The 13,354-nt window shown below is 31.9% G+C and overlaps 1 protein-coding gene across 1 annotated transcript; it reads left to right on the plus strand.

The window, feature by feature from the left end:
• Positions 1-177: 177 nt before the first annotated feature.
• On the plus strand, positions 178-7,973 carry LOC114166218 (uncharacterized). Its single transcript, XM_028050914.2, has 10 exons — positions 178-258; positions 414-779; positions 896-1,136; positions 2,115-2,171; positions 2,816-2,872; positions 2,944-3,120; positions 3,343-3,781; positions 3,864-4,792; positions 4,882-6,099; positions 6,313-7,973. Exons 1-10 carry the CDS (start codon positions 178-180, stop codon positions 7,971-7,973), a joined length of 5,226 nt encoding a protein of 1,741 aa, XP_027906715.2.
• Positions 7,974-13,354: the final 5,381 nt, after the last annotated feature.

Consider the following 13,354-nt stretch of genomic DNA (forward strand, 5'->3'; position numbering starts at 1 on the left):
ATTACATTACTGTTCAAGAATCTATTTGGAATCGTCCGGTCTTTTCATCTGTCATTTGTCTTCTATAAATAAATATTCATCTCCATTCTACCATGAACATTACACGGCAAGATCAGTTCAAGGATATTATACATTCTTCAAACTTTTTCTGTACTATCTTTCTCAAAGTCCAACCAAATGGAAAACAACTTCAATGAAGATGATGTTATTAATACAATGAGTAGGTACCAGTTCTCTATTATTCACCTTCAGGACGAGGTAAGTTCATTGTCAAACTTTTCAGACATATTTTCTTTTACAAGATTTCTTCTACTCTTTCTATTGCATAGAAGGATTTCTTCTTCTCTTTTACAATATCCTCTTTTTAACGTTAACTAATCCAATTTTTTCTTAAACAAATTCTGTCTTTCGAGGTTGTTGGTTTTGTTGATCGTGCATTCGCCATTCTTTATGATGACGATCTTCAGCGTCAATGGACTTTAAGAGATGAAGAAGGCAATAGACATGTGGTTGCTTATAACAAGAATTTACAAAAACCAATGCTAATTGGAGGATGGACTGAATTAAGGCACATATATGATCTTCACGATTTTCACACTATTTATTTTGGATATGTTGGTGATTCTTGCTTCCACATCACTATTTTTCCCAGTAAATGCAAACCTTTGTCTATTGCACGTTTTCTTAAAAGAATTCAGGCAGATCAACCCCTTTTCAATGGACCGAAGTTGCATTTCAAAATATTTCTGAATCCAAATCAATGCAATGCTAGCCATCTGGTGAGACTAAATATTTACTAAATGGATGTTTGTATCATATTTTGATTCATATTTCGATATTATTTTTAAAATTTAATCCATATACTAATTTCATTAATACTTTATGTCTTTTCTAGGATTTGCCAGCTGATTTTGGCAATTATCTTCGTCAAGGAAGTTTTAAATACATTTATCTTTATGGACCGCGTAAAACAGTGAAGTGCAAACTACTGTTGAGAAATCATCCTAAGAAGTCTAGCAAAATTGGAAGTGGCTGGAAGGAATTTTGTACTGCTCATGGATTTCATCAAACTATTGACTTGGTGTTTGAGGTGGACCACATCAAAAGCAATCAGAATGTCAAAGTGCTAACATATTGTAATTTTTAATTTACAGTTACAATAAGTAGTTATTTTTTTATTTCTGCCACTTATGTAGTTTTCAACCTACAAGTTCTTTTATTTTCAGCAATGCATATGTATAGTTCTACCTTCTTATCAATGAAATCTCTTTGAAGCTTCTCTGTTATGGTATCATATTCAGAAATAAAATTATTTTGTTCTATAATTCAAATGAGATATATATGATGAAATTGAAACCTATATAGTTGGAGGAATAATGAAAAGTTATAATGTATATAATCATATGTATGGATGTATGTTGCTTTAGTATGTGTGTACACTGACTGTATGTTATCATTTTTATACATAATGATGTTAAGATTGTACATAATTCCTTTTAAAAAGTTGTCTTTGTTTTACTATATATAGTACTGACTCAAAAAAACGTCTGATTGTACCTACATAAAAAGGAAATGTTTTCTTAGTTGCAAGAACAAATCAACTCTGAAATAAGTGCTATATATATGAATGATTCTGATATAGTAACACTCAGTACTGCATGCTCTTTCTGTTTTTTATGTTTGTCTTCTATTTTTATCTTTTTCTCTTCTCAAAAAACTGCTTCGTACTATAATTACAGATATTTCTGTTTCCACAATTGTGATTAGAGGTACAAGCTACACCCAAAAGTTTAACAAAAACATTCACCAATATAGGAATAAAACAGTAAACACTTTTTCATCCATTGAGTCAACTTACCTTTATTCTTGCTTCTTCCATTGTAACCTTTGAAACTATTCCATAACATTTCTGTACTGTAATGGAGCATAACGATTGTAAAAATGCAAGGCTGAGAAGGAAACTGCTGCTACAACAGAGGTTGAAAACAAAAAATCATCAACATTCATGTAAGTCATTAACATCATACTTAATCGATTTATGTTTTCTAATTCTTCATCAATCATTTATTTTGAAATGATGCATTTGTATGTTTCTTTGTCTTTTTATGTTGCAGATGACAAAGAAGAGAATGCAAGAAAGAAAACTAGATTTGCAAACCATACGTCTCAAAGTAAATAAATCTGACAATTTCTTTTTATATATATATACGTCTCAAACCATAGCTATGTTTTGGATTTTAACTTCACAACACAGATGCATACTCAATCATCTTTGTTGTTTGACTCACAGATAAACCAACTGTTTCACAAACATCATTTCACCAAAATATAGACAGGAATCCATTACAACAGTTGGATATTAGTAAGTTCTTTTCTTTCTAATCTATATCTTTAAAGAATGTTTTTAACTTAATGAATGATGTTTTTTTTTACATTTCTTTAATATCAATGCTTCTACAATAATCCTTTTCCAGATGTTGACAACAACAACAACAACCTTCACAATATGAATTCATTATTTCACAGTCAAATTGGTCAGTTGTGAAGTTCTTCCAATGCTTAACATTAACATTGTTTATGAACAATATTAATTCCGTACCACTTTAAACTAACCTTGGTTTCAATGCAGAAACTGTGAACAAATTCTCAAGTTTTTCAAGTACTTTAGTTCAACAACAAATCACTTCACAATCTGCAACTTCTACTTTAACTTACCATAGTCCTTTCGGTATATTTGTACATTATTCTTAATTTGTTATATACATGTTGAAATGACAATTTTAGATTTTATATCAATGTTTTTGAATGACTCCAGCTTTTAACAATAACAGTCAGAGAAATTATGGACAAAATAAGAACAATTCCAGTGCAGGTAATTACATTTGGATTGATACTCACAATGCCAATGCAGGTAGGACAATTGTTTTTTGTTGTTTTTCATAGGTTGGAGATCAGATGTTGTAACTGGGTCGCATTCTGTTTCTAAGAATAAAGCTGTGAAATATCCTTTTCAAGTCATACAATCACTTCAAAACAGATTCAATCTTGATGACGAAACAACAAGACAACATAATAATTCAGACACAACAAACGATGATTCAGCAACAATAACAGATGATGGTAATTCTGATTTTAAACTTTTTGATTTTAATATAAATTCCTTTAGAATCATTAATTAGTTTTCATGTTACTAATATTGAAGAACATCATACAAGTACTACAACTACAAACGAATTGTATTGCAAAGGAGAGTTACAAGGTACATAATGTCCAACACAATTGTATATAACTGCAGATTAAAATTTTCGCAGCTTCATTCTAATGTTTTATATTGATTTTCAGAAATGCTCAATATTGGAGAACCTTGCTTGGAATGCCAATACTGTAAAGCTCAACTTTGGTATGAAGAAAGAGCAGAAAAATGTAACACATCTAAGGGAGTTGAATTCTCATTGTGTTGTCAAAAGGGAAAAGTACAAATTCCACTATTAAAAAGACCACCTAATCTTCTTGAAGGTTTGTTAAATGGTGAAGATCAGAGAAGCAAATCATTTTTACAAAACATACGACTATACAATAGCATGTTTGCATTTACTTCAATTGGTGGTAAGATTGATAATTCAATGAACAATGGTTCTGCTCCTCCACAATTTATTCTGAATGGACAGAACTATCACCGTATTGGCAGTTTATTGCCAGAGCATGGATCAAAGCCAAAGTTTGCACAGCTCTACATATATGATACCGGAAATGAAATGACTAACAGAGTCAACCATTTCAGGTCAGTCAATATATTAAATAATTTCATTATATGAAATATTTAAATATATGTGTTGACATGCTTTCTCTTTATTATTTTTTAGTTCAAACACAAAGGAATCCGTAATAGATGAATCATTGGTTGCTGATTTGATTCAAATGATTGACAATCACAATGTTCTTGCGAAAACTTTTAGAAGAGTAAGAGATTTGTCACTGGAACAGATGGAATCAGATTTCACGCTAAGACTATTTAGAGGCAGAAACAAAGACCCTAGAGTCTACAATACACCTTCATGTGATGAAATAGCTGCACTTATAGTTGGTGATTTTGGCAATATGGATGTAGGCAGAGATATAGTGGTCAAAAAATGTTCTGGTGAATTGACCAGACTGCACGAAACTCACACCGCTTTCATTCCACTGCAATATCCTCTAATGTTTCCATATGGAGAAGATGGTTATCAAGAGGATATACCAATAAGAGAATGTCATTCAAAAACAAAATCCAGGGTAAGAGTTAGAATTTCTTTGCGAGAATTTATTGCCTTTAGAATACAACAAAGAGCTGTAGAAGCAGGAAATATTGTGAATGCATGCAGATTGTTCCAACAGTTTCTGGTGGATTGCTATACAATGGTTGAAGCGCAAAGGTTGTCATTCATCAGAGCGAATCAGAAGTTAATTCGCTGTGATATTCTTAATGGATTACAAGAAGCTGTTAATAGAGGAGAGACAGATCCTTCTTTAATTGGAAGACGTATTGTCTTGCCTGCTTCTTTCACTGGTGGTACCAGATACATGTTCAACAATTGTCAAGATGCTATGGCAATTTGTAAAAAATTTGGATATCCTGATTTGTTCATTACTATAACATGCAATGTCAATTGGAGTGAAATAAAAGAATTTGTCTTAGCAAAAGGCTTATCAGCTTCGGATAGACCTGATATTGTATGTAGAGTGTTCAAAATGAAGCTGGATGAAATGATGACAGATTTTAAGAAAAAGGACTTCTTTGGAAAAAGCACTGCAGGTATGTTATATATGAAGTTATATACATTATATAATTATCTCTTAAATTTAATTCTAACAACTCTATTTACTTTTTTTTTATATATGCAGGAATGTACACAGTAGAATTCCAAAAAAGAGGTCTACCTCATGCACATATACTTTTATGGTTGGATGGAGAAAGCAAGTTGAAGAATTCAACTGATATTGATAAAGTAATATCAGCTGAATTGCCAAATTCTGATCTGTACCCCAAATTGGAAAAAGTTGTCTCAAGTTACATGATTCATGGACCATGCGGACCTGCAAGACATAATTCACCTTGCATGAAGGAAGGAAGATGTTCTAAATTTTATCCAAAAAAATTCACATCTTCCACTTCAATTGACGAAGACGGATATCCATGCTATAGAAGACTTGATAATGGTAGATTTGTTGAGAAGAATGGAATTAAGCTGGACAATAGAAGTGTTGTTCCCTACAATCCACCACTTCTAATGAGGTATCAAGCACACGTAAATACAGAGTATTGCAACAAGACCAATTCAATCAAATATTTGTTCAAATATGTGAACAAAGGTCCGGACAGAGCTACTCTTAAAATAAGCAACAACTCTGCACAGTCTGAAAAATCAACCATTATTGATGAGATCAAAAGGTATTACGACTGTAGGTATCTATCACCATGTGAAGCTGCTTGGAGAATATTTGCTTTTGACATCCATCACAGATGGCCTCCTGTTCAGAGATTGACCTTTCATCTTCCTGGCCAACAATCAGCTTTGTTTAAAGATGATGATGATATTAATGTGGTGTTCAACAGATACGAAAATGCTAACACAATGTTTCTAGCTTGGTTTGAGGCTAACAAAGTCTATCACGAAGGAAAACAATTGACTTATTCAGAATTTCCAAGTAAATTTGTGTGGTTTGCCAAAGAAAAAGAATGGAAACCAAGGAAGAAAGGCTACAACATTGGTAGACTTACTTATATTCCTCCTGGGTCTGGAGAACTTTATTATTTGAGGATATTACTGACCATTCAAAAAGGTTGTATTGATTATGAAAGCATTAAGACAATTGATGGAAAGTATTATGAAACGTACCAAGAAGCTTGCTATGTTTTGGGATTGTTGGCTGATGACAAAGAATATATTGATGCAATCAAAGAAGCAAGTGAATTTGCTTGTGGGTATCAACTTAGAAGATTATTTGTTACTTTGTTGTCCATGAATACAATTTCTAAACCAGATATAGTTTGGAATTCTACTTGGAGTATCTTATGTGATGGAATTTTGTACCAAAAAAGGAAGGAGATGAACTTACCAGGTACTTCATATTTTTTCTTTTAATTTCGTATACATATAAATTTTAATTGTTTTATTTACTTATTGCAGGTCTTCTCAAACTATAAACAATATTAATTTACAGATTGATAATCTGTATTTTTTGTTCTTTACTTATTTACAGATCTTCTCAAGTTTAGTTGTCTATTATTATATTATATATATGTATATGATTATTATATATCTGTATTTGCAGGTCTTCAAATTGAGACTGCTGAATTACAAAAACTATGTCTTCTGGAAATAGAGGAAATGCTAATGTCAAATGGTAGAAGTTTGAAAGATTATCCTTCATTACCTCAACTTGATCTTTCAGATGTACATACATTCAATAATAGATTTATTGTTGATGAGCTGCAATATAATAAACAAGATATGGCGAGAGAACATGACAGTTTGTTTAAAGCACTCAATGATGAACAAATTGATGTATATCAGCATATCATGACAGCAGTTCTTTCAAAGAAGGGAGGATTCTTTTTCTTATATGGCTATGGTGGTACAGGTAAGACTTTTATGTGGAAGACATTGTCGGCTGGTCTAAGAAGCAAAGGCATGATTGTTTTGAACGTAGCATCAAGTGGAATTGCTTCTTTATTACTTCCTGGTGGAAAAACAGCACACTCTACCTTTTGCATCCCACTGTTAATTAATGAAGAATCAACTTGCAACATAGCACAAGGTAGTCTTAGGGCAAAACTTCTTATGGCTACCAGTTTGATTATCTGGGATGAAGCACCAATGATGAATAGAATGTGTTTTGAGGCATTTGATAGAACACTAAGAGATATTATGCGAAATGTTGATGATGCCAATAAAGACAAACCATTTGGTGGCAAAGCAGTTGTGTTAGGAGGTGACTTTAGACAAATTCTACCAGTTATCAAAAAAGGATCTAAATTTGATATCATAAAATCATCAATCAACTATTCAGAGTTATGGAATTGTTGTAAAGTGCTAAAGTTATCCAAGAACATGAGATTAAGTACTACATCAAATACTGAAACAGCCAATGATATTCAAGAATTTGCTGATTGGATTTTGAAGATTGGAGACGCAAAAATGGATCTAAATGAGAATGGTGAGTGCATTGTTGAAATTCCCGAACAGATCCTGATTACAAACACAGATTTACCTTTATTGTCATTGGTTGAATTTGTCTATCCTGAATTTGTGGTTAACATGTTGAATCCTAATTATTTTGATGATGGAGCAATTTTGTGCCCAACAAATGATTCTGTAGAGCAAGTAAATGATTTCATGTTGTCATTAATTGGTGGTGATGAGGTGACTTATTTAAGTTCAGATACACCTTGCCAATCTGATGAACAAGATGAAGTGCAATCTGAATGGTTTACATCTGAATTTTTAAATGATATCAAATGTTCAGGGATACCAAATCATAAACTGAAGTTGAAAACAGGTGTTCCAATTATGCTCTTGAGAAACATTGATCAAGCAAAAGGTTTATGCAATGGCACAAGATTGCAAGTCAAACATTTAGGCAAGAATGTAATATGTGCAACTGTAATTACTGGAAAAAACATTGGTGACAGCATTTTTATACCAAGAATGGATTTAGTGCCATCTGATTCAGGGTTGCCTTTCAAATTTCAAAGAAGACAATTTCCGATATCTTTATGCTTTGCAATGACGATTAACAAAAGTCAAGGACAAACGCTTTCTAGAGTTGGCCTTTATCTTCCACAACCTGTATTCACACATGGCCAACTATATGTTGCTATTTCTAGAGTCAAAACCAAGAGAGGATTGAAAATACTTATATTGGATGAAGATGGAAAGGTAACAAACACAACTAAAAACGTTGTGTACAAAGAAATTTTTGAAACTCTTTGAAAAGAAATCAATTATAGGTATGTCATTTACAATTTTATTCTTCATTTCAAAACTGTTATAAATATATATCAATTGATTTATGTTATTTTCTGCCATGTAGGAAAATCATTGTACTGAAAAAGTTGAACAAAGAAGTCATTGTGTACAAAAGGAAGTTATGAACTTCAATACCAAAGGATACATTCTAGGTATGTAATTTATTCTTTTTTAATTCTTATATTAACAAAGTAGTGTATTAGTCATATTTTTGTTGTTGGTGCTTGACGACAATATTCAATGAAATCAAATCTTAAGTTGACATACAACTTTAATTACATTCTAAATTGATCTATTTCATTGATAAACATCAACATGTTTTTAAAACATTAGATTATCATCATATAGATTATTAAATATCCAAAAAACCATTGCTATGACCAAAATTATTACATATAAAAAATACCCGTGCGTTGCACGGGTAGAAGGACTAGTTAACGTATAATTGTGCATTTTAAAATTAAATCTTAGAATCTTTCTTGTCGTTGTCATTCCAATGCTTGATGATGATCAAAGCCAAACACAATAGTGGGCCAAAAAAGAATAAAACAGACAACGTACAGAAACGTATAAATGCCAAGAGAAAAAGAAGAGAAGAGGAGGAAAGAAAGAAATATAACTTTCTGAATGTAGAAAACAAAGAAAATAAGAAGAACTTATTACAGAAGAAAAGCGAGAAGCATGTATATATAGGATAAAAGGTAAAAAAGAAACAGAAAACAACGCTAAGCGCTATTAATCTTCGCTTGGCAGTTCAGTAATGTGATTTTGTTTCTAATTTTTTGAGTTTGTTTCTGATTTTAAGAAGTGTTTTCCTCAAGCTTGGAATAGATATTTAATATTTCTGGTTTAGCACAAATGATGAAAAGTTAAAGGTGATAATTGTTGTAAGTTGGAGTTGTAAAACAATTAAGAATCTTTTAACATTTAAGATTTTCACATAATAAAACACTAATCTTATCTATAAAAGATTCCGTGAATGTGCGGTTTTTAATTTGTAATTTTGTATGCTCTTCAATCACGTTCTTGATGGGTTATTGTGAAAATAACCTTATGCTCAGAGACAGAACCCTAATCCCTTTATAAATCAAGGTCCATCAAATTTATTTTTATTTTATTTTATAAATCAATGTCCATCAAGTTGGTTTTTATTTTATCTTTATTTTATTTTATTATCACTTCCCATAATAATAACTAATAGGTCTTTAAATTTAAATTTTATTAAATCAGAATTGGACTCATCATATATTTCAAATGAGTCACATAATATAATTAATTTGGTCAATTAATTCTAACATTTTTCCACTTGACTCATATGATGCCATAACATTATGTAATTTAATACGTAAACATAATGCGCATTAAAAACCTTACATAAATTGGTTCCATCATTATTCATAATTAAAGATACAAAAATAATAATAGCGGTTACATATCATTGGATCGACATGATCCCTTCCATGCACTAATGTATCATCCCTTTCTCCTTAACATGACCTTAAAACGAGAAGTCCATAATGAGTTCAAACATAATGTCATTTTTCCAAAACAATAACATAACATAATTTATTTTTTACATCATAATTTGCATGCATAAACATAAAGAAGAAAACACATATTTCAGAAACTTATACATTAGAGAGCTTAGAGTGTCACATAAACATTAATAACATTAACATTCACTAGACATAATGTCCATATTCTTTACATGGCCAGTATACAATTTGGACAGTATCCCTTTTGTCAAAGGGTCAACAATCATAAGATATGTGCTACACTCTACGATTCTGAAATCATAAGATATGTCCAATCATAAGATATGTCCAAATAAATTACTTGATCAATGAATCAAGCTATTCAATTGCATGAAGAAAAAAATTTGGAAAACTTCCAATTGCCACGTTCACGTACACGGTTTTAGATTTCACATCATGCCATTCATTACATTTCAATCCAAATTAAAATATTCAATGCTTTACTTTCATTCATTGCCAATTAAATCATCAATGCCAATTAGAATAAAAACTCGTAACAGTTAATTGCTTTCATTCAATTTCAATTAATGGCAGCAAAACGGGACACAATTTTCTAATGGCAGCAGAATCATACATACGCAACTTGAATACATTCATAAAGACAGTGTGATTATAAACCCTCGATTAATAATTAGGGTTCGTGAAAAAAAAATTGGGGATAAACTTAAATTAGGGTTTATAACATTAGGGGAAAACATCATAAAGGAGAAACATCACATAATAGGAAAATCATAAATCTTATAGCACTTGCTATGATACCACATGTAAAACAATTAAGGATCTTTAATTTAAGATTCTCACATAATAAAACATAATAGAGCACTAACCATGATCCGTAAGTGATCCTATATGAATAAGTGTTCTTCAATTTATAATTTTGTGTGCTCTTCAACCACCGTTTCTCAATCTATCTCTTTACCTCTTTTTTCTCTTCTCACACGTTCTTGATGGGCTACTGTGAAAAGAACCTTATGGCCAGAGACAGAACTCCCAATCCCTTTTATAAACCAACTTCCATCAAGTTGGTTTTTATTTTACCTTTATTTTATTTTATTATCACTTCCCATAATAATAACAAACAGGTCTTTAAATTTAAATTTTATTAAATCACAATTGGGCCCATCATAATACTTCAAATGAGTCACATAATCAAATAGGAAGAAGTTTCACCGATCCTTGTTTAACTTTTTCTCAAATAATGTGACGATATATCTATAAATGGTGTAATCATGGAAGACTAGATTAGATACAATCTTTTATAGTATATAGATGATCACAATAAATAAAAACTAATTATGGAGATCTTGCATAAGATAATTCAACCATTGCAATGGAAAATAATCAATCAATAATCAATATAGTGACTGTTTTGGTGATTGACGTAAATCAATAATTATATCCTTTGTCATTAATATTTGTGACCGCTTCAATGACCGATTCATTTAGTGACTGATTTTGTAATTGATTTCGTGACTGATTTAGTCCTTGATTTCGTGATTAATTTAGTGACCAATTTAGTTACTGATTCTATGACTGATTTAGTGACCGGTTTTGTGATTGATTTGGTGAGTGATATTTTGTATTGAAGTTTATTTAGATTTTAATCACAATTATAATTTAGTTTTTTTTAGACTAAAGAATTTTTTTTTAATTAAGTGAGTCAGTGAGCCAACTGATTTAACCCACCAACCCGTGGTGGGTCAGGCAAAGTTCAAATTTTTTGCTCGTTAAGGGTTGGCTCACTAAGTGGCTAACCTGTGGTGGGCGGGGTCTACTAGCCCATTTTGACAACTCTAAACAAAATGGGTAAAATAGTAAATTAATATTATCAAATGACTAAAATCCAACATGAGACATTTGTCAGCAAAATAAACATGGGTAAGAATGTAAAATTCCTAGTATCTTATTTTCTTATATTATAATAGATAATAGATTTTAAATTTGTGTCTACGCACAAGTTAGTGTTTTTTGTGTGTTTTTTTTTATATTATAGTAAATATGTATTATATTAAAAACGAGATTAAAGTAGTTTTATAGATAGATTTAAACATTTGAAATTTCACAAAAACAAATAATACTTTTTAGGAAAAAAAAAATAATTTATTCAAGAAATGTGAGCATAAACCATTTCTACTTTCCCTCCTCCCTCGCGGCTTTACATTCTCCAAATCTTTTAGTTTTTCCCACTTTGCTCCTGTCTCCTTCCGCCATACGTTGAAACTTAGGGATGGGCAAGTTTAAGTTTTCACCATGGTCATTCCCTACCCACACTTCATTGCCACTAAGAAGGCCACCATGGACGCTGGCCTCTTCCTCCCTTCCTCTTTCTACTCCTCATCCATCATTTTCACCAAAGTGATAGGAATAAAATATATATATATATATATATATATATATATATATATATATATATAAAAGATACAATAATACAATATATTCAAATCATATTCAAGTATGAGTTAAAAATGAGCTACTGAAGCCATAACAACACGAAAAACATCCTTAGTAGAGACCGATGAGAAAGTCTCCTTATAATCAATGCCATCCCTCTAACTATAGCCTTTTGCTACAAGTCTGGCTTTATACCTCTCAACTTTTTCATCTAGACTACGCTTAGTCTTGAAGACCCATTTACACCCAACTAGTTTACAACCTAGTGGCAAATCCACAAGATCCCAAACATCATTATGGACCATAGAAGCTAACTCATCATGCATAGCATTTAACCAATCATCACCATGAGAACTAGAAATAGCCTCTTCAAAAGTAGTAGGATCATCAACATTATTTAGATCATATTCATCCTCTTGAAGATACACAACATAATCATCAAGTATAGAAGACATGCGTACTCTTTGAGATCTCCTCAAAGAAATTTATTCAACAACATCATCATGAACTTTTTCATCTACTACAAGTGATGTGGCATCCACAAGATCTGGAACAAATTCATTTTCATCACGGACAACTGGAATCACATTATCTGCAGGGAGATAAGTGGATGGCACGGGAATAACGACACGGTCTTCTCTAAGAGTGACTGGTCGTGGTGCATTGCTCCCACTGTCCAAATCATCCTCAAACAATACTGCACGGTCAGACTCAATAACCCTCATAGAGTGAGAAGGACAATAAAACCTGGTACCACGAGAACCCATACAATAACCAATGAAGAACCCACTAACAGTCTTGAGATCAAGTTTTTTTAACTAACGATTATAAGGCCTCACCTCTGCCTTACAACCCCACTCATGGAAATGTCTCAAACTTGGCTTCTTCCCAGACATGAGTTCATAAGGAGTCTTTGAAACAAACTTACTAGGTACTTGATTAAGAATATACACAACAGTCCTTAAAGCATCTCCCCAAAGGAAATCCGGTAAAGAGGAATGACTTAACATACATCTCACCATCTCTAAAAGAGTGTGATTCCTCCTTTCTGCAACTCCATTTTGCTGAGGAGTACCAGGCATAGTATATTGAGCTTCAATACCACATTCATCAAGAAATCTAGCGAAAGGTCCAAGATTTCTTCCAATTTCATCATATTTTCTATAATACTCTCCACCTCTATCAGACCTTACACATTTTATCTTCTTTCCTGTTTTCAACTCAATAGCAGCTTTGAAAGACTTAAAAGCATCCAAGGAACTTGATTTTTCTTGTAGAAGGTCTATCCATCCAAATCGGGAATAATCGTCTATTAACATGATAAAATACCTATATCCCCTCATGGAAGTGGGTGTGATAGGTCCACATATATCAGTATGAATAAGCTCTAACACATTGTCAGTCCTGTTTGCTCTTGTA

This window comes from Vigna unguiculata, chromosome 10 (assembly GCF_037176805.1).
Source record: "Vigna unguiculata cultivar grain cowpea cultivar isolate G323 ecotype 2 chromosome 10, ASM3717680v1, whole genome shotgun sequence".
In the NCBI taxonomy this organism is placed as follows: Eukaryota; Viridiplantae; Streptophyta; class Magnoliopsida; order Fabales; family Fabaceae; genus Vigna; species Vigna unguiculata.

Coding starts and splice junctions, on each gene's coding strand:
- LOC114166218 (XM_028050914.2), top strand. CDS start 178: ATGGAAAACAACTTCAATGAAGATGATGTTATTAATACAATGAGTAGG. Junction 780..895: donor AATGCAATGCTAGCCATCTG/GTGAGACTAAAT, acceptor TGTCTTTTCTAG/GATTTGCCAGCTGATTTTGG. Junction 3,121..3,342: donor AGCAACAATAACAGATGATG/GTAATTCTGATT, acceptor ATTGATTTTCAG/AAATGCTCAATATTGGAGAA.